Source organism: Oncorhynchus mykiss, chromosome 32 (assembly GCF_013265735.2).
Source record: "Oncorhynchus mykiss isolate Arlee chromosome 32, USDA_OmykA_1.1, whole genome shotgun sequence".
Lineage (NCBI taxonomy): Eukaryota > Metazoa > Chordata > Actinopteri > Salmoniformes > Salmonidae > Oncorhynchus > Oncorhynchus mykiss.
Window position 1 is genome coordinate 35847558 of NC_050572.1, and position 21994 is coordinate 35869551.

At 45.8% G+C, this 21994-nt stretch overlaps 1 protein-coding gene across 1 annotated transcript in view; it reads right to left on the minus strand.

Annotated features, from left to right (window-relative positions):
- Positions 1-21994, minus strand: part of LOC110487605 (ephrin type-A receptor 7-like) — a 173652-nt gene continuing 151658 nt past the window's right edge. The window contains exons 7-17 of the mRNA XM_036971408.1: positions 21401-21626; positions 20953-21061; positions 15496-15551; positions 13022-13147; positions 12418-12603; positions 10650-10711; positions 10195-10398; positions 5199-5351; positions 3005-3195; positions 2567-2755; positions 1-2352 (exon numbers count right to left, since the gene is read on the minus strand). Of these exons, the coding sequence (XP_036827303.1) occupies positions 2238-2352; positions 2567-2755; positions 3005-3195; positions 5199-5351; positions 10195-10398; positions 10650-10711; positions 12418-12603; positions 13022-13147; positions 15496-15551; positions 20953-21061; positions 21401-21626 (1617 nt within the window). The 3' untranslated portion in view covers positions 1-2237. The remainder of the gene's footprint in view (positions 2353-2566; positions 2756-3004; positions 3196-5198; positions 5352-10194; positions 10399-10649; positions 10712-12417; positions 12604-13021; positions 13148-15495; positions 15552-20952; positions 21062-21400; positions 21627-21994) is intronic.

Consider the following 21994-nt stretch of genomic DNA (forward strand, 5'->3'; position numbering starts at 1 on the left):
AACTGTGGGACCTTATATAGGCAGGTGTGTTACTTTCCAAATCATGTCCAATCAATTGAATTTACCACAGGTGGACCCCAATCAAGTTGTAGGACCATCAAGAATGATCAGTGGAAACAGGGTGTACCTGAGTTCAATTTTAAGTCTGATAGCAAAGGATCTGTATACTTGCGTAAATATGGTATCTTTTTCATTTTTTATAAATTTGTAGTTTTGTAGAAAGTATTTTAAAATAAGGCTGTAACGTAACAAAGTTTGGAAGAAGTGAAGGGGTCTGAATACTTTCCGAATGCACTGCAGCGAGCTACAAGAGTATGATATAAATCAAAAAATGCCTCATAACATGTTACCTACGATTAAATGTTACCTGTTTTGAAAAATACATAATAATAACAAATGGGAGTGGCTTGTGACTGCACAGTGGGGGGTTGTGGGATTTGTAGGAACATTTAGAACATGTTAAGTGTACAACCATGATGTATAGCCCTGTGTTTTGGTTAACCACTTAACCTTGATTTTAAGCATTTTCCAGAAATGAGAATTAGACCAAAAATGTAAGCAATTGTCTGAGGATGGCGCTTGGACCATCTGACATAAAAAGAAAGGAACAGTTTGATGAAAAAGCTTTAAACAAAAAGGTTCAAATCCAGGTCATGTGACATGATTAACCAAAACACAGGGCCCTATGCATGACAGCTTGAATTGCTGGCCCGGAAAAAAAACATACATGATCACTCTACGACATTCTGAAATACTGCAATACTGCAACACATCGATACCATACATCCAGCGACACTGGACTCAAAATGTATAAGTCCTATATCAACTACTGTAGATTTGTTGACTGTATCAAAATGATTCTACACCCCTGTCTGGAGAAGAAAAAAGTCAACATACTATAGTGTAAGTCCTCTTCATAGTATCTTCTTCTGGTTCAGAACACCTTTATTCAGTAACAGAATCCCTCTAACTAGAAAAAATAAAGAAAACTTTATGATACACACTGTAATCAAAAGAAACAGAACGGCTAGGAAGGGATATGCTTGACACCAAAGGACATGTGCTTTGCAGCATCCTTAAACACAAAATGACACAAATTATTTAGTAATAAAAAAATGAAGTATGACCCTCGTAACCTCTTCCCGTCAGGTTGTGTGAGAGTCTGTAAACTGGAAACACATATAAATATGAATACATTTCAGATACGTCAGCTTGAGACTTGACCTTTATTCTCAACAGTGCAATATACCCATGTAAGGAAAATGCTTTTTAGACAGGAGAAATATATTAGCGAGACGCTACATGATACCACTGACATCCCGGCTAAGGGACATTAGCCATTCCACACACTGAGAAAACACCGGGAGAGCAGAGACGGTTAACGGAAAAACTTTTAAAAAAGACAAATTGTGTAACAGACTAAATAGAAATTAACAATCAATCAAACACACGGAAATCCTTTGTTTCGATTTACAGTTTTCTAGTTTTCGTTTTTTAATCAGTAGTTTCCTTCTGAAGGTAAGTCTTTTTCCAGCCTCATGATTGGTCGGGCGACGTACGACTTGACACGGCCTGGGCTCCGCCCACACTGTGGGAACCAGTCACTCGATCGCACTTCAGCGGCCGGAACAGTAATGTTTTAACCATTGAACTGAGACCAGTTTTATCATTTTAGCCCTGTTCGACAGACAGAACTTTCGCCATTAGTGCCTTATCCCACTGTTCTGAGACCAGTGGTAGAGGGGCAGCCCTGCAATGGACAGTACTTCTCAACCAGGGTGGTTTTAACCTCAGTTCTGAGACAAGTGGTTCAGTAGAGTATCACTCTGCTTGAGGGGACAGTTCTTCTCCATCAAGGAAATGTAATTACCCCATATTTTGAGAGCAGTGCCAGACATTTTAGGTGGACAGTACTTCTCTATCCGGGTAGTTTTAAGTCTCTGTACCTACTGATCCAGGGCCTGTTGTCAGAGCGGACATCCAGTCAATTTGGGTCAGCGTGCAGACAAAAGTCATATGACTTTCGACAAAGTACGCTGATCACATGACTGGAAGATGCCTCGCTCCCAAGGACTTAGAGAGAGGGAGGAGGAGGAAGAGTGAGTGGGTGCAGTGTGGCGATATCTCTGCCGATCTCTCTATCCACTTCATGTTGTCCATCTGGATGAGAGACGAGTCGCTCCTCTGTGAAAATCCTTCTATCCGTCCGTCCATTTGCACGTGTGTGTATGTGTGTGTCAGACCTGCACCCCTCTGCCGTGCATCTGGATGACCTGGGCTCTAAGGGTCTGGATGGCAGACAGGATCTGTTTCTGGTGCTCCAGAGAGGTGATGCCTAGACTCAATACATCTCTGTGGAGAACGACCACAGCACAAAGATATCAGTTAGACTATACCAACTCATGATATTCAGATGCACCAGCAACATACTTGTTTGTGCATCAACTCTCTCTCTCTCTCTCTCTCTCTCTCTCTCTCTCTCCCTCTCTCTCTCTCCCTCTCTCCCTCTCTCCCTCTCTCCCTCTCTCCCTCCCTCCCTCCCGCCCGCACACTTAGAGCCACTCACTGGACTGTCATACGGGCCACAGACTCCAGGTAGCAGTATCCTGCCGCGGTGAAGTTGTCCTTGTAGCGCCCCATGTCCACCGCATCCAACCACTCCCCTACCGAGTTAAACGAGGGGAACGACGGAAGAGTCCGCTCTGCCAGGGAGATGGAGGAGCCCAGAGGGAGGGTTCCTAGCTGAGGGAGGGTTCTACGGATAGAAGGGGAGAGACAGAGATAGATTTCAGGAAGGGATGCATGAGTCTATTGTTACCATAAGCGGTAGTATTTCTACTCTGATATCAAAACTGAGTGGGAAGTGGGAGACCTGCTTGGACGACATAAACAAACCTTACCGATGCCAGTCCATGTTGGCTAGCAAAGTCTGTTGCCTGTTAGCCTGTATATTGACCCTTGTTTATCCCGTGTTAAGCATGGTTTGCAGGGGCCTATGTCCTACCTGCGTGCCAGTGTGGAGGAGCCGATGCCGTTGGGGCTGCGGATGCTCTTGCTGAGAGCCGAGTGGATCTGGCTGAAGGTGGGTCTCTCGGTCCTCTCCTTCTGCCAACAGTCCAACATCAGCTGGTGGAGGTGGGGTGGACAGTTCATAGGGGCGGGCAGGCGGAAGCCATCCTCTATCGCTTTGATCACCTTGGACGAGACGGAGAGGAGATGGCGGGAGAGAAAGGAGTGTTAACTTTACAGGGAGAAATGTTGATAGTGAGCGATGACACCATCTCAGTCTAAAGTGGCTTCAGGAGATCTCCGCCAACAAAACGACACCCAAACAATCTCTTTCTTCAAAGGTTCTTTCAAAAGCGCTAATCCAGCAAGCAGATTTATCCCCCATAAAGACTTCTAAATGCAAAACTTCAAAACATATATTCAAACCCTTTAAATCACCGTGTTCTAACACTGTGCTCCCTAGAAAAAGCTCTTAGAAAAAAAAACGTTGAAAATGTTCCACATTCCCTAAAAACACAGTGCTCTTCAGTTCTGTCCTGACCTCCGATTTAACCAAACAGTGTTCCTAAAGTGTTTCTTCATTGGCGGACATTTTCCATTTAATCAGAGCTAAAAAGAAAAGGGCATGTTAGGGCAGCGTGTGGGCTGCGTGAGATAATGGTGAAATTATGTATTTGTTTAATGCATTAATATCTCAAGGGCTCAGCCAGCTTGGCCTTTGACATTTCTTTTGGAGAGTTTAGTACTGTGAACATAGAGGTAGACACAAAGTCTGGATATTGAAAAGGTAAGCTAGTAATACACCGTCCCGGTTCATGTCCTAGCTGAGGGACGGTTCATAGGAATTCATTTCAACATTTCATGGTCGTCTACTTTGCCTTTTTATCGTTCGGATTAGTGGAAAGATTCAGACAGCGTATTAGCGTGAACAAGCTGTTGGCTTAAGTGTGAACTTTGTGAACTCTGATTAACCCTCTATCTACTCTAATACCTTTGAATGCCATTCATGACGCGGCCTTGGATCAAAGGCATTTTGGCTCAAAAGCACTCTCACTTTTCTCTTCAACAAAGTCTTACGCAACATTTTCTGCACTCTTCTGAAGTTTGGGGTTTTCTTCCAAAGCGAGAATTTTAAAAAAAAAATAAGCGATCCCTCTGAAAAATTGAGAGGGAGGGGAGAAGGGAACCAAAACACACGCCCTCATCGACACAAACTGGCGGCGGCAGGGTCCTAGCGATTGGACAAATCTTCTCACCCTCCTAAAATAGCTATATTTCACATTTCCTTAAAGAGAGCGCCGCTTCCTGCCGGGATTTTAGGCTTCCTCTAAGAGCGGGGATCGTGGTGGCACTTTGGGACCGCCACCAAAAAGCGACATGGTGTCCTTAAGAGAAACAGGATTGGTCACGGAGAGGACTTATGCTGGGGACTTAGAGCTCAAAGATACTTTTTAGAGAAGCACCCGTGGCTTTCCCTCTAATAAGATCTGAGCTAGCCCAAGTCAAAAAGTTTGCACCATTTTAGAGGGGACAGAGAAGACGGGGAGAGAGAGAGAGCTAGCACAAGAGAAGATAAAGTATAGGAGAGAGATGAATAGGTAGAGAAGGAAACAGCATAGGGAATGGGGTGAGGGAGGGGACAGAGATGCACATGTGGATAAAGAGCAAAGGGAATGAGAGAGAGACAGAGAGAAAGATAGAGAGCGTGAGCAACCGAGAGAGAGATGAGATGAGGAGAATGTTGAGTGTAGAGAGAGAGAGATATGAGTTGGATAAAGAGACTAGAGAGGAGAAGGTTGAGTGTAGAGAGAGATATGAGTTGGATAAAGAGACTAGAGAGGAGAAGGTCGAGTGTAGAGAGAGAGATATGAGTTGGATAAAGAGACTAGAGAGGAGAAGGTCGAGTGTAGAGAGAGAGAGATATGAGTTGGATAAAGAGACTAGAGAGGAGAAGGTCAAGTGTAGAGAGAGAGAGATGAGTTAGAGATGAGATGGATAAAGAGACTAGAGAGGAGAGAAGATTGAGTGTAGAGAGAGAGAGAGATATGAGTTGGATAAAGAGACTAGAGAGGAGAAGGTCGAGTTTAGAGGGAGAGAGAGAGATGAGTTACAGAGATGAGATGGATAAAGAGACTAGAGAGGAGAAGGTCGAGTGTAGAGGGAGAGAGAGAGACAGTCACTCTACTCACGTCCTGGTTGCCCATGTCCCAGTAGGGTCTCTCTCCGTAGGACATGACCTCCCACATGACGATGCCAAAGCTCCAGACGTCAGACGCTGAGCTGTAACGGTGGTACTGGATGGCCTCTGGGGCTGTCCACAACACCACACTCTTCCCCGCATGCTGAGAGAGAGAGAGAGAGAGAGAGAGAGAGAGACAGTCCGAAACAGAGAGAGAGATTTTCAATTCACATGTTCAACTCCACACTTGACACTGGACATCTTGTATGAGTATGTTTCATGTAGCCTATGCTAGAATCTACATTTAAACATCATACTACACTATGATTATTATATATTTGCTATGTATTTATTTGATTATTGTGTCATGCATCAGGATGCCCAGCCCACAAATAAAATGATCATACTTAGATATGCAAACACATACAGTAACAGTCTAACGTTTGGACACACCTACTTATTCAAGGGTTTTTCTTTATTTTCTACATTGTAGAATAATAGTGAAGACAACAAAACTACGAAATAACACATTTGGAATCATGTAGTAACCAAAAAACATATATTTTATATATTTGCTTCATTAAAGTAACCACCCTTTGCCTTGGTGACAGCTTTGCAAACTCTTGGCATTCTCTCAACCAGCATCATGAGGTTGTCACCTGGAAGGCATTTCGATTAACAGGTGTGCCTTGTTAAAAGTTAATTTGTAGATTTTCTTTCCTTCTTAATCTGTTTGAGTCAATCAGTTGTGTTGTGACAAGGTAGGAACTGTATACAGAAGATAGCCCTATTAGGTAAAAGACCAAGTCCATATTATGGCAAGAACAGCTCAAATGTAAATAAGAATATGTTCTTAACTGACTTACCTAGTTAAATAAAGGTTAAATAAAAATAAAAAATTATAAAAATATGCAAAGAGAAATGACAGTCCATCATTGCTTTAAGACATGAAGGTCAGTCAATCCGGAAAATGTCAAGCACTTTTAAAGTTTCTTCAAGTGCAGTCGTAAAAACCATCAAGCGCTATGATGAAACTGGCTCTCATGAGGACCGCCACAGGAATGGAAGACCCAGAGTTACCTCTAATGAATTTATACTGTGCAGCAGAGTTAACTCCTTCAGAGTTCAAGTAACAAACACATCTCAACATCAACTGTTCAGAGGAGACTACATCAATCAGGCCTTCATGGTTGAATTGTTAAAAAAAAAAACTACTAAAGGACACCAATAAGAAGAGACTTGCTTGGGCCAAGAAACACGAGCAATGGACATTAGACGGGTGGAAATATGTCCTTTGGTCTGATGAGTCCAAATTTGAGATTTTTTTATTCCAACCGCTGTGTCTTTGTGAGACGCAGAGTAGGTGAATGGATGATCTCCGCATGTGTGGTTCCCACCATGAAGCATGGAGGAGGAGGTGTGATGGTGTGGGGTTGCTTTACTGGTGACACTGTCTGCGATTTATTTAGAATTCATGGCACACTTAACCAGCATGGCTACCACAGCATTCTGCAGCGATACGCCATCCCATCTGGTTTGTGTTTAGTGGGACTATCATTTGTTTTCAACAGGACACTGACCCAAAACACACCTCCAGGCTGTGCTGCATCAGATGACCTGGCCTCCACAGTCACCTGACCTCAACCCAATTGAGATGGTTTGGGATGAGTTGGACCACAGAGTGAAGGAGAAGCAGCCAAACGAGTGCTCAGCATATGTGGGAACTCCTTCAAGACTGTTGGAAAATCATTCCTCACGAAGCTGGTTGAGAGAATGCCTTGAGTGTGCAAAGCTTTCATCAAGGCAAAGGGAGGATACTTTGAAGAATCTCAAATATAAAATATATATTGATTTGTTTAACACTTTTTTGGTTACTACATGATTCCATATACAGTGCCTTGCGAAAGTATTCGGCCCCCTTGAACTTTGCGACCTTTTGCCACATTTCAGGCTTCAAACATAAAGATATAAAACTGTATTTTTTTGTGAAGAATCAACAACAAGTGGGACACAATCATGAAGTGGAACGACATTTATTGGATATTTCAAACTTTTTTAACAAATCAAAAACTGAAAAATTGGGCGTGCAAAATTATTCAGCCCCTTTACTTTCAGTGCAGCAAACTCTCTCCAGAAGTTCAGTGAGGATCTCTGAATGATCCAATGTTGACCTAAATGACTAATGATGATAAATACAATCCACCTGTGTGTAATCAAGTCTCCGTATAAATGCACCTGCACTGTGATAGTCTCAGAGGTCCGTTAAAAGCGCAGAGAGCATCATGAAGAACAAGGAACACACCAGGCAGGTCCGAGATACTGTTGTGAAGAAGTCTAAAGCCGGATTTGGATACAAAAATATTTCCCAAGCTTTAAACATCCCATGGAGCACTGTGCAAGCGATAATATTGAAATGGAAGGAGCATCAGACCACTGCAAATCTACCAAGACCTGGCCGTCCCTCTAAACTTTCAGCTCATACAAGGAGAAGACTGATCAGAGATGCAGCCAAGAGGCCCATGATCACTCTGGATGAACTGCAGAGATCTACAGCTGAGGTGGGAGACTCTGTCCATAGGACAACAATCAGTCGTATATTGCACAAATCTGGCCTTTATGGAAGAGTGGCAAGAAGAAAGCCATTTCTTAAAGATATCCATAAAAAGTGTTGTTTAAAGTTTGCCACAAGCCACCTGGGAGACACACCAAACATGTGGAAGAAGGTGCTCTGGTCAGATGAAACCAAAATTGAACTTTTTGGCAACAATGCAAAACGTTATGTTTGGCGTAAAAGCAACACAGCTGAACACACCATCCCCACTGTCAAACATGGTGGTGGCAGCATCATGGTTTGGGCCTGCTTTTCTTCAGCAGGGACAGTGAAGATGGTTAAAATTGATGGGAAGATGGATGGAGCCAAATACAGGACCATTCTGGAAGTTAACCTGATGGAGTCTGCAAAAGACCTGAGACTGGGACGGAGATTTGTCTTCCAACAAGACAATGATCCAAAACATAAAGCAAAATCTACAATGGAATGGTTCAAAAATAAACATATCCAGGTGTTAGAATGGCCAAGTCAAAGTCCAGACCTGAATCCAATCGAGAATCTGTGGAAAGAACTGAAAACTGCTGTTCACAAATGCTCTCCATCCAACCTCACTGAGCTCGAGCTGTTTTGCAAGGAGGAATGGGAAAAAATTTCAGTCTCTCGATGTGCAAAACTGATAGAGACATACCCCAAGCGACTTACAGCTGTAATCGCAGCAAAAGGTGGCGCTACAAAGTATTAACTTAAGGGGGCTGAATAATTTTGCACGCCCAATTTTTCAGTTTTTGATTTGTTACAAAAGTTTGAAATATCCAATAAATGTCGTTCCACTTCATGATTGTGTCCCACTTGTTGTTGATTCTTCACAAAAAAATACAGTTTTATATCTTTATGTTTGAAGCCTGAAATGTGGCAAAAGGTCGCAAAGTTCAAGGGGGCCGAATACTTTCGCAAGGCACTGTATGTTATTTCATAGTTTTGATGTGTTCACTATTATTCTACAATGTAGAAAATAGTCAAACTAAAGAAAAACTCTTGAATGAGTAGACGTGTCCAAACTTTTGACTGGTACTGCACGTACATCATATCAAAGTCTATTTGTCACGTGCGCCGAATACAAAAGGTGTAGACCTTACAGTGAAATGCTTACTTACAAGCCCTTAACCAACAGTGCAGTGTTTAAGTAAAACACAGGTATTAGGTAAACAATAGATAAGTAAATAAAAATAAATAAAAACAGTACAAAATTACAGTAGCGAGGCTATGTACAGGTGGTGGTACCGGTACAGAGTCAACGTGCGGGTGCACCGGTTAGTCGTGCTATTTGAGGTAATATGTACATGTAGGATGAATTAAAGTGACTATGCATAGATGATAAACAGAGAGTAGCAGCAGCGTAAAAAAGGGGTTGGCGGGGGGAGCATAGTCTGTGTAGCCATTTGATTAGCTGTTCAGGAGTCTTTTGGCTTGGGGGTAAAAGCTGTTGATATGGGCTTTTGGTCCTAGACTTGGTGCTCTGGGACAGAGAGAACCGTCTATGCCTGGGGTGGTTGGAGTCTTTGAACATTTTTAGGGCCTTCCTTTGACACCGCCTGGTATAGAGGTCCTGGATGGCAGGCAGCTTAGCCCCGGTGATGTACTGGGCCGTTCGCACTACCCTCTGTAGTGCCTTGCGGTCGGAGGCCAAGCAGTTGCCGTACCAGGCAGTGATGCAACCAGTCAGGATGCGCTCAATGTTGCAGCTGTAGAAGTAGGACCCATGCCAAATCTTTTTAGTTTCCTGAGGGGGAATAGACGTTGTCGTGCCCTCACCTCTCCCGCTGGCTTCAATGGCCTTCTTTTAACGATGTCATTGTCATTTGAATGTATGATTTTTATAGCATTTTTTTACAAGATGAGATTTTTTGTATTTATTAGGAGTAATATATTTAACAGGAGAAGATATCAGCCAGGTCTCTCACCAGTGTGGTCTGTATGGGTAAAGACTAAACAAGGTAGTAAACAATGTAAACAATATAGTACATATCCCAGTACATACAGTATGTATTACCTCTCACAGTGAGACTAAAGAAGGTTGTAAACAATACGGTTTTCAACCATGTTAATATCAGTACATATCAGTCAGTAGTCTCACCAGCGTGGTGTAGATGACCTCTATGGGTCAAGAGTAAAGACTATAGGTAGTAATATAATATCAGTCAGTCCCTTCACCAGTGTGCTGGAGATGACCTCTATGGGTGAAGAGTAAAGACTATAGGTAGTAATATAATATCAGTCAGTCCCTTCACCAGTGTGCTGGAGATGACCTCTATGGGTGAAGAGTAAAGACTATAGGTAGTAATATAATAGAAAAAAAATATTATAATAATTGTAATATATAGTACTAGTTAAAAATCTACATATATCTAGTAATATACTTTTTTACTTGTAATAGAATATCAGTCAGTAGTCTCACCATTGTGCTGTAGATGGCCTCCATCTTGTCCTCTTGGAGGGGTCTAAAGCCAGACACCTTGCAGCCCAGGCTGGCGTTGACCAGTACCTTGTGGGCGGCCAGGCGGCGGTGGACGAAGCCCATCTCTGTCAGGTACTTCATCCCAGAAGCCACGCCCCCCAGCATGTCCATCAACTGGAGCACGGAGAGCTGGCCCTCGTGCTTCTGGAGGGGGGGAGGAGGGGGTCGATAGTGGGTTGAGGACCATAGAGATGTAATATAATACATTGCAGTTCCGACGGAGAACAAACTCCGTTATGAAGGATTCAATGACATGATGGTTAGTTATGTGGATTTATAAGGATACACAACATGCCTCGGGATTTATTTTATACCAACCATCTATTGTGACGTTTGGAAAGTAGACCAGGTGTCATGCTGAGGTAAACACTGTTACAGTATGCACACACTCTTACCCTGAGGAAGGAGTCCAGGGGCCCATTGGACATGCTCTCCAACACAATCATCATGGTGTTACCTACACACACACACACACACACACACACACACACACACACACACACACACACACACACACACACACACACACACACACACACACACACACACACACACACACACACACACACACACACACACACACACACACACACACACGTTATTATTATAGTCCAGCTGGCTTGGGGGCAGCAGTGATTATGCACTGCCATTCTTCATCTACTGGAGAGGAGCAGGATGGCCTGTGTGCTGCTCTCTCAGTCACACCAAGTTGAATGACACCACACACACACACACACACACACTTCTCACACTCGCTGAGTGCAGGTGGCCAGAGTGTATCAAAATAGTGAAGGGAGAGAAGACAGAAACCTGAGAGGGGGAAAAAGAGAAGACAGTAGGAGACGGCACTGGGGTAGGAATGAGGGAACGGGAGAGGGAAAGAACACACAAAAAGTAGAAGAAGAGGGGACAGAAAGAGTGCTGGGATAAGGAGGGAGAGATGGTGAGGGAGAGATGGTGAGGGTGAGAGCAGCCAGCTGAGGAGAAAAGGATGCTGCTCCATTAGAAAGACACGAAGCAGAAGACTCCCTTTAGTGACCAGCTAGTGTGTGTGTGTGTGTGTGTGTGTGTGTGTGTGTCTGTGTGTGTGTGTGTGTATGTGTGTGTGTACACGTCAGACAGAGATGGAGCAAAGTAACATGGAAACTGAGCACGCACACACACACACATACCTCTTGCTGGCTGTGATCTAAGTGCCTTATAAATGGACACCATCAGCCTCCCTGAGGCACCCTCTATCCCAAACAGACAGACTGGAGGAGAGGCAGACAGGACTAAAACCATGACATTACCCCATCACTCTGTTCTACCACATCATACGTTATCATGCAACACTAACATACAGAACTACCGCTTCACTAAATCACTATCATTACTCTGGCTCACTACTCTATCACGCTTCACCACAAGACTACCTCTTCCCTACCAGGCCAACTATCCTGCTGATCCCCCCTACCACACACTACCCCGTATCCTACCCCACCTCCCCCTGGTGCCCCCTGCTGGACGTTTAGCTAGCCGCACGTCTCTGTCTCTCTAATGACCCTCTCTGTAGTGCTGGAGCCCTCTGATGGAGGGAGAGGTGGTGGGGGCTGACAGGTGGGCTGTGGGGGTGGAAGGGGGTCGAATGGCGGGCTAGTGGGGTGATTTGCAATCCGAGGGCGGTGTGTGTGGTGTGCGACAGTTTGAATGAGTGTGTATGCACACCGGTGTGTGAGCATGCACACGTGTGAGTTGTGTGTAAGGTGGCGGGGAAGATTAGAGTGGGTTTCAGAGTCCTGCTGTGTCTCTAGCACCAATTACCGTATCCAACACATCTGCTGCAGTCGTACGGTGCACAGTGTGTGTTCAGGCAGGCAGGCACCAGTCCCATTCCTTTCAACCCTGGTTCTACCTCATCTGCCCCTCTGAAACATTACCCCTCTGAAACTCTCCTCACCTACCTTTCTCCATTAACCTTTTCCCCCCTCTCCCTTCTCTGCTGGAATTCAACTGCTGTCCGTCTGCCAATGAGTAATCTTTTTGGGTTTGTGCAGTCTGTTCAGTAAATGCCCCCCCCCCCCCCCCCCCAGACAGTTGCCCCCTATAAAGCATAGTAAAAAGGAGCTAGGTGTAAATGCATAGAGGCTAAGGGTTCGTTTGAGATTTCGGTAACTAGCTCACCGCTGGTGATGACCCCCTCCAGACGGACGATGTTGGAGTGGTCAAACTGTCCCAGTATCCCGGCCTCGCTGAGGAAGGAGCGCCTCTGTTTCTCTGAGCAGCCGGCCCTCAGCGTCTTGATGGCCACCGGAAGCTCCCGCTTACTGGGCAGCTTGAGACAGCCACGACACACCTCCCCAAAGTCACCTGCAGGTGGAGACACAGAGACGGGGTTAGATAGCGGACTGCAGTGCTGGTTTATCAGAGAGAGAGGTGGGGGTGAGTAAGAGATGAGGAGAGAGAGAGAGAGATGAGGAGAGAGAGAGAGATGAGGAGAGAGAGAGAGAGAGAGAGAGAGAGAGAGAGAGAGATGAAAAGAGAGAGAGAGAGAGATGAGGAGAGAGAGAGAGAGATGAGGAGAGAGAGAGAGAGAGAGATGAGGAGAGAGAGAGAGAGAGATAAGGAGAGAGAGAGATGAGGACAGAGAGAGAGAGAGAGAGAAGGAAATAAAAACAGGACAAACAGGGAGGGGAGATAGAGGAGTGAAAATTGGCAAAGATAAGAGAGAGAAGTACAAAGAAAGATAATATGAGAGTATACAAAAGCCAAAGCACTGTCTCAGTACCTGTGTGGACAATTCTCTCTATCTTGATGCTGGAGTTGTCGAGCTCTTTGGCAAAGGTGAGGACAGCCTGCACCAGATCCTCACACGTCTCTGGGTCTATGTAGGTCCTCCGGGTCGGGATCTTAACTGTGGGACACGGAAAGTCACGCAAGATTACAACCTGCAACAATCTACCACAACACCACAGAAACTACACACGCTAGTCCTGTTTGTGAGTCACAAAACCGCATTGAAGGCACGCAAAATACATCACGACATAAGTGGCAATCCGGTGTAGTCTTTCGTTTGACAACCACTGTATGGATGGTGTGTTTTAAAATTTGTTTGTCCCATCACCACCTTCTCACCTATTGTGCTACTTGGGGAAAAAGGGAATAAACCACATCACTGTATGTCTTATTTGTGCAGCTCACATTTCCTGGAGACAGTAGCTCAGTTCAAGGGGTTTGTCTCTTATGACTTCAGAACTGCTGAGGAAAAACAATAAGAATATTCACTAGGAACTAGGGCAGGAAATAATTGTCAGGAAAGAGAAAATCCTGAGGTAAAAGGCCTCAGAGTGTCACTTTGTTATCAGTTTCTATCCTCACAGGGCAACCTAAAAACTCTACCTGCAACAAAGAAATATATATTCAGTTCCTATCCTACAAGTATCTGTGAACCCACTAAATGTCTGTCTTGTAAACTCTTGCTTTCTAACCTGTAATCCATTATGAAAGGTGTAAAGTTAAAATGATTTGATCTGAACATGCTCCCTTGTAAGTCCATTACTAGTCTCTAAACCCTATTCAACCCTGACTAGCCCCTCAGCCTTTAACTACTATGTGGCCCACTATGGCCCATGACACTGTCGCCACTAGCCAATGGGCTTTTCAATACCTAATCTTTGACCTCTTACGCAGTCACCCCCGCAGTACAAGACTAGTTCTGGGAAACAGATAGAAACAGAAACAGATCTAGGATCAGGATAAACCCCAAATTGGACTTAATTATTCTGAGGATTCAAAACCAGTGGTACTTAGGCCCTACTTCTACCTAAGAAGCCGGGCCTTCCCAGAAGCCTTTGGGCCAGACTGGTTCTGAAATGTGATTACAACTCTAAATCGACCAGGTCTCGACTCACTGTCTCATAACAGCTTATTGATCACACACACACACACACACACACACACACACACACACACACACACACACACACACACACACACACACACGGCAGAGAAAATGAAAACTTCTCCATTCCAGCTGGCCAGTGTTAAGTGGAAGGATCGAATATCCTCTTTTCCAGAGCAATGGGTTTTGTAACCACACAACATTAATTAAAGCAGGCCAACACCAGTTTTGATTCATTCCCCCCCCCCCCCCCCCCCCCTCTCTCTCTCTCCCCATCTCTCTCTCTCTCTCCCAATCTCTCCCTCTCTCTCCCTCTCTCTCCCTCTCTCTCTCTCCCTTCCTAATTGGGCTTCTTGTGTAGCTGATTCGTTTCAGGGTTAACCATGTCTTTGCCACAAGCGATTGGGGGGGAAATGAACGGATATAAACACTGCATGATTGCACGAGAGATACACACGCATGAAGGCACACAGACAGACGTAATTAGACCCACCAATGGGGGAGGAAACAGCTTCGTGTCCTAACTGATGGGTTAGATGGGCAGCAACATACAGGACAGCATGCTAGAACAGTGTTGTCCAGGACCACAGTACTGTTGGAGATACTTGGGGTCCAGGGTAGGGAAACACTGTGCTGGAGGGGTTCCCGAGAGACTGCAAATGTATTGTTACCAAGGGGGAGGTGGGGGAGTGAGCACGTGTGTCAGCGTGTGCACGCTTTTAGTGTGTGTAGATGTCTGTCTGCATTTGTTCACGTCTGAGAGAAAGTGTGTGAGCTCGTCAACTGATGGCGTGTTACACACACACACACACACACACACACACACACACACACACACACACACACACACACACACACACACGAAAAATGTCAAACCGCCCACAATCTGTCAAACAAAGCCCTTCAAATAGGTGGAAAAACAGAGACACGGGCAACTCTAAAAGTTTGCGACAAACATTCAAACCCTTCCTTCTCGGGGGACAGCAAATCATCTGACGGGCCCCCACTCTCTGTCTTCTTACTCCTCCCTCGTTGCCTTTGTTCCATCTATCAATTCCCTTCTCCTCATTCCCCCTCTCATCCTCCTCCCTCCCTCATCTCTATTTATTTCCATCTCTCTCCATCACATCCCGCCTCACACACCGTCTAATGGACTGGAGCGGTGTGTTCAGTGCAGCCTAAACACACCCGCGGAATGAAGCCTTAATGGCCACGCACAAGTTAATACCTCACAAGTAATCTCTCTCGGTCACATGCATGCAGGCAACAGCACACTAGCAGACTCCTCCTCCATCCATAGAGTGCAGACTCAACACACACACACACACAGAGAGGGAGAGTGTGTCGCCACAGTTACTCACATTGGAAGTAGAGCTCTTCGTCTCCCTCTTGACTGGCCTTGCTGTATCCACATTGTCTGCGGGGAGGGAGCAAACAAAGCCACACAGACGTAAAACATCACTAACGTTGCAGAAATCGATGGATACAAGTCTTCAATCCCTCTTGGAAATGAGAATAGGTTTCTGGACATCAGTGAATTGGAACTTGGATCAATGGTAGAGCGCCCCCCCCCCCCCCCCCCCCCCCCCCCTGTTGCTCAGTGGAACTGGATGGACAAAACTCACTTTTGAAACTGGGCATCTTACTGTGGAAATCAAACCTGCTTTGTTTGAGTGGACACTCAACACTCATAGTTTGCACATTTCCACAGGCACACACTGCATAAATACACACTTTCCCCCACGGGAACCTTTCCCCAATAGAATCTTTCCCCCACGGGAACCACACCTGTTGGAATTCTCACAAACAATCTCAACATTGTTTCAATAATATATAGAACTTTTCTCGCAGCTCTGGTATATCAAGCTTTTTGAGGCCTTGCTCACAATTCATTCTGTGGCAGCACAATGACCAAACGATATACTGCATGTGAGGCTCTTGATCGTATCTTTGATCATGACACTGGTGAGGAGAGAGAGAGAGGTCAGGAAACTGACATTGAAGTAGTCTGTGATAAATAGCATAACATGTTTCATCTGAGTATTTGTTATAGTTCAAATAATCCATACATTATGCTTTTAAAAAAAATGTTTTTACTCAAAAACAAGTTGTATGAGTTCAGGTCAATGAGGCCTACAGGACATACAGAGCCAATAGAAGTTCAAAACTTGTAATGTTCACAAGAACTTAAGTTGATACAAAGATCTAACACATTAGGTGATAATATATGTATTATTATGGATCTATAATCAGTTATAACGGGGCGGTCATTTTGGACCGGGAACACAGAATGAACTAACATGAAACGAGCACAACAGGAGGGTTAAGACCACCAGAGTGAGACATTAAGAACTGAATGGGGACAGCCAGAGCCAAGCATTCTGATTGGCCACCGTGCACGCAGGCATAATAAGGGATTAAGATGAGGACAGAGGCCTTTGATTGAAGTTACAGTTCGAGTCGAAGGGAAGCATTCAGAGACTGAGTGGTCCATAATTCACCACCAGTTTGACACAAAAGAAAGACACCGGGGCCAGGCAGAGCTAAAGGCTAAATATGTGCATACATATATAATAAACACAGGAGGCTGGTGAAGGGAGGGACGTCTCATAATAATGCCTTGAACAGAGTAAATGGAATGGTGTCCAACACATTGAAACCATGTGTTTAATACCATTGCATTTATTCCGTTCCAGCCATTACTACGAGCCCGTCCTCCCCATTTAAGGTGCCACCAGCCGCCTGTGGTGTGCAATATACACGAGTCTGTGAATGCACGTCGTTGTTTTTGTGTGCTCGCAACTGTGCATTCGTGTGTACAATATGTCTGTAGTGTGTGATGGCATGTCCGTGTAAGTGTGGTCTGGCTGTCTGCCGTGTGTGTGTGCTTGTTAATGTGTGTGTCTGTCCACGTGTGTGTGCATGCCTGGTCTGTGTGAGCGTCCTTGTTCAAATGTGTTAATACGCACGTCAAGCCGTATCACCAGTGCATGCACACGGTGTGATGGGAAAGACCGGTTTGGTGGTGGTGGTGTGAGGGGGGGGGGGGGGGGGGGGACGACACCTGACACATACAGACTCTTAACCAGCAGGGCCAGAGAGAGAGGAGTGGGGGAAATAAGGCAAGCCTATAGGGCCAATCTGTCAGGATCAACCAGCAGACACATGCAGAGAGAGATAGGGCAAGAGAGCAAAAGGCATACAACGGCCTGCTTCCATTTGTGACCCGACACCTGCAGCTCTCCCAGACAGGTGTAAGCTCCACCTAGCCCTCCAACATTTCAAGTGGAGCCTCCACTGTAGTGTATACATTTCCACCTGGGAACACCAAATGGGAAGGGGTCCGAATGGAACCAGGCCCAAGGTCCTTTTTATTTGATTATTTAACCTCGATGCTGACAGGGAGTCAATGCCGAGACAATACACATCAACACCTTAAAGTACACACTCCAGGAGAGGAGGGGGCAGCTTCATTGTGTCATCCTCTCTTTGTCTAGACTGGGGCTGGGGGAGGGGGGGACTGGGTCAGGCAGGAAAAGAATGAGGGTGAAAGAGAGGAGGAATGGTCCAAACAAAGGGATGACAGGAAGGAGGGAGGAGCGGGGGAGGAGTGCAGACATGCCTGTACCTGGGGGTTGACAGCTGACAGTAGGGAGAAAGAGGAGGAGGAGGAAGAGTGGAGAAGGAGGTGGAGAGCAGCACCACGCTAGTAGGAGCTATGTTGGAGGAGCTGGGCGAGAGACTGCTGGGTAGAAGAGAAGAAGGGGAGGGGGCAGGGCTAAGTCACATCCTCTCTCCTCATTGGCTACAGGACAGGTGCAAATGATGTAATAGGACAGGCTGGAAGTAAACCAGAAGGTATGCACGGTGCTTTCACCCAGAGCCGAGATACAGCGAAGAGTTTGGCAAACTAGGCTTGACATTTAATTGGCAAAAATACCTCATCTCTTCCAGTGAGTAGCACATTAGACTGCCATGTAGTCTGCCAACATGTGGGAAATTCTGGGAGTACTGGGATTGACCTTGTGAAGAGCATAGAGAGCCTCACAGGTACTGACATAAAAAGGGAAAGGGGGGAGCCAAGCTGAGGGAGTGAGGGACATAGGGCACTATTGGTCAGGTGTGCAAGGAGGAAGTGAGCAAAACAAAAAGAGGAAATAGTGGTAGTGGTGCACTGGTGTGTACCAGGCGTGCAGCAAGCGAGACAAGGGATTATTTTCCTTCCTTCCGTCTCATACACCCCTTGTGTATGAGATTGTGTCACGGGCCTTCCACTTATGCTGATCGTTCTTTCTTCCCTTCCATACTACTTTTTCTTTTTCTCCCTCGATCCAACCTTTCAACTGACCGTGTGACCAACGGTGTCTGTCCGGAGGCAGCAGAGGGTAAACAATCAGTGCTCTGACCAGCCAAGCCTGAGCTTCCTGGAGAGATTAGGGGCTGCTGCCGCTGCCCTGAAACCTTGGCACTATCAAACTCTGTCAAGCAAGAACGCACTGTGTGTGTGTGATGCATCGGTCTGTTCATGCTTATCTAAATTAAAGTAGGAAACTATCCGTTTTTATATGCAGTATGGCAATAACTGCACGTGTCGGTGTGTGCATGACTATGACAAAATCTCCACTATATATATATATGTGTGTGTGTGTGTGTGTGTGTGTGTGTGTGTTCCAGTAATGTATCCATAACTCGTCTCTAAGAGGAAGGGGGAGGAGGGAGTGTTTGAAGGAGTGATGGAGGATATTCATGTATACACCATATGACCCCTAGGCAAAACATCTAGCCGACTCCAAACAATTTAAAACCGCTTGATTTGACAGGGCCATTTCATTCAATTGGACATAATCTATGTGGACAGACAGAGTGTGTGTGTGTGTGTGTGTGTGTGTGTGCGCACACGTCTCAGTGAGCAGGTCATCTGTAACTGTTGCCCCGCGGGGATGTCGGGGGGTCAGCCATATTTGCCAACGAGGAAGCATGGTAATTGAGGTATCAACCCATTTGTCTTTGCCTGTGGTCGAGACATAAAGAGACGGCTGATAACCATATTCTCATAGACTGACGAATGATGCGAGCGTTCTGGATGAACAGTTAGATAATAGATCCATTCTCAATGAAGGACAATCGGTTCACGCCGGTAGGGATTCGGGACAGGGCGTCGTGTCCGCAGGATTGCGTCCTTGAAACGTGTCTGTGGGCACGCGTCCATAAAGTACCGTACGTGTCTAGGTGAGCGTGTAAAGGATTCATTAAGCACGGCGGTGTGAGGGCGGGATTGCGCCCGCGAGGTGCAACATATGATTATGATGATTATGATGGAGTGGCATGAGCAGTGACTGAGTGTGTGTTTAGAAGTGTGTGTGTGTGTGTGCATATTATGTGTGTGTGTGTGCGCGCGCTCATGGGTACGCGAAATAAGCGCGCGCCCGATTGACAGTTCCTCCTCAACGTATGGTGTTGGCGTGAATGAAGGAACGGGAGACATTTCACACTCCCTCCATCTTATCCATTTCCATCTCCCAGATCCATGTGGAGCAGGAGACAAATAGAAGGAAATAGACGGTTCCTCGAACACAAATATACTGTCTGAAAGGAGCAATGCTATCAGATCAGGGTGATCAGGGTGATAGATCTGCTGTGGGTGTGTGTGTGTGTGTGTGTGTGTGTGTGTACACATCACGTGTTCCTATCTTACTGAGAAGACTAACATTTTGTGAAGGTTCAGGCGACATGTTAAACACACCGACTGTGAATGGCTCTGTATAAGAGAGTTAACCAAATGGGTCACATCTGATTGCGGCCGTGTGTAATTGTGTGCGACTGCGTGGGAGTGTGGTTCTGCATGCCAACACGCCGGGGCACGTGTGTGAGGGTGCGGGGGAGTGTGTGTGGTCGTGTGAGTTGTCTTCTTCTTCTTCTTTTCAATAGACCTGAACAGATGTGAAAGTGCACAGAGATGGAACGCCAAGCAGAAAACCACTTTCCATGGCTCCACCGACCTGAATAAAAGTCACGTGTGTGTGCCTGAGACACAATGACCTTATGGAGTTGCCCATATGTCATGTAGTTACTACATTGGTAACCAAAGTCCTCAATTGTGCATGACAACTGTAAATAATTGTATAGAAAACGACGAGTTACAAAGTAAGAGCGCAAGCCAAATTCTATTGAAATGACTTAGCTGTATACCGTACGTTACCCTAAGAGGATAGGTCAAATTGAAATCATGAAAATGTCCCGAGTTTAACGATGCAACCGTTTAGCATGGCTACCCCAGCATTGACAATAGACCGTCTAATGTCGCTTGTTAATGCTCTATATTACATTGGCTCTGAACACAGCTGATTGAGCATGCATTACAGCTCTTCTCAATGTGATTACATGCTTTGAGGCAGAGTGCTTCTCGCCATTGGATTATTGTAATCAGGATTATGATGGAGTGGCATGAGCAGTGACTGAGTGTGTGTTTAGAAGTGTGTGTGTGTGTGTGTGCATATTATGTGTGTGTGTGTGTGTGTACCTTCTTCAGATGTAATTGTTTGTGTGTGTACGTGCATGTTGTGTTTACTAGTACGAGTGCATTTGTACGGTGTGTGTTGTGTGTGCGTGTACTTTCTTCAGATTGTTTGTATGTGTGTGTGTGTGTGTGTGTGTGTGTGTGTGTGTGTGTGTGTGCACGTTGTGTATATCAGTATGAGTGTGTGTGTGTGCACGTTGTGCATATCTGTATGAGTGTGTGTGTATCGGTATGAGTGTGTGTGTGTGTGTGTATCTGTATGAGTGTGTGTGTGTGTGTGTGTGTGTGTGTGTGTGTGTACCTTCTCCAGAGGAGCAGGCCCACTCCCATAGAGAGCAGCATGATGAGGGCGGCCACAGACACCACCACGATGATGATTACTGGGTTCTGCTCACTGGACGCCAGCGCCACTGTGGATTGGAACGGACATATTGTTTAAGAGCAGGCACATGGGAGAATACACACACACACATACACACACACACACACACACACACACACACACACACACACACACACACAAACAGATGACAATAAAGGGACACTCTATCACAGAGCAAAAAGAAGAGCCATTTCACGGCTTGATTTCAAAATCCCGGAGCCCCTCCACACACACACCTCAGTCTTTAGCAAACACGAGGCCATCATTGTGTGGGCTGGCCGGACGCCGCCACGACCATATCCTAAGCTGCCTCGCGGTGTTGGAACAAGATAGTCGAGGAAAAGGAGCGAGGAATGGCCATACTCACATTCACCAAGCGTCTGCAGCTCCAGGGGAGCGCTGTAGCCTCCGTAGTCGATGGGAGAGGGGGAGGAGGAAGAGGAGGAGGAAGAGGCGGAGAGGAGGGAGGAGGAGGGGGCCGGGGTGGAGAAGGGGCGGATGAGGAAGACGTAGGTGGTGCCGGCCTTGAGGTTGTTGACGCTGATGCGGGTGGCGGCCGTCTTGACCGTTGAGTAGCTCTTGTCCTTCTGTTCCTGAATGAGGAAGGAGAGAGAGTGGCAGGAAGGAACGTTGGAACTACGAAAGCACCAAGTGGGTGTACGCTCTGTTTCAAGACACTTAAAAAAACAAACATTTTGTTACATTGTCATTTGGAGCTCAGTGGGTAGAGCAAGGCGCTCGCAAAGCCAGGACAGTGGGTTAGATTCCCAGGCCTAGCATGTCCGTAAAATGTATGCACGCACGCATGACTAAGTCGCTTCGGATAAAATGGCATACACGATTAGATTTTAGCAATGAACTTTTCCTCTTTGATGATCATGAGTGGGGTCTATACATGCCATAAGATCACTCAGAGAGCATTGGGCCAGTGCCCTTGAGCAAGGCACTGACCCTGTTAAAC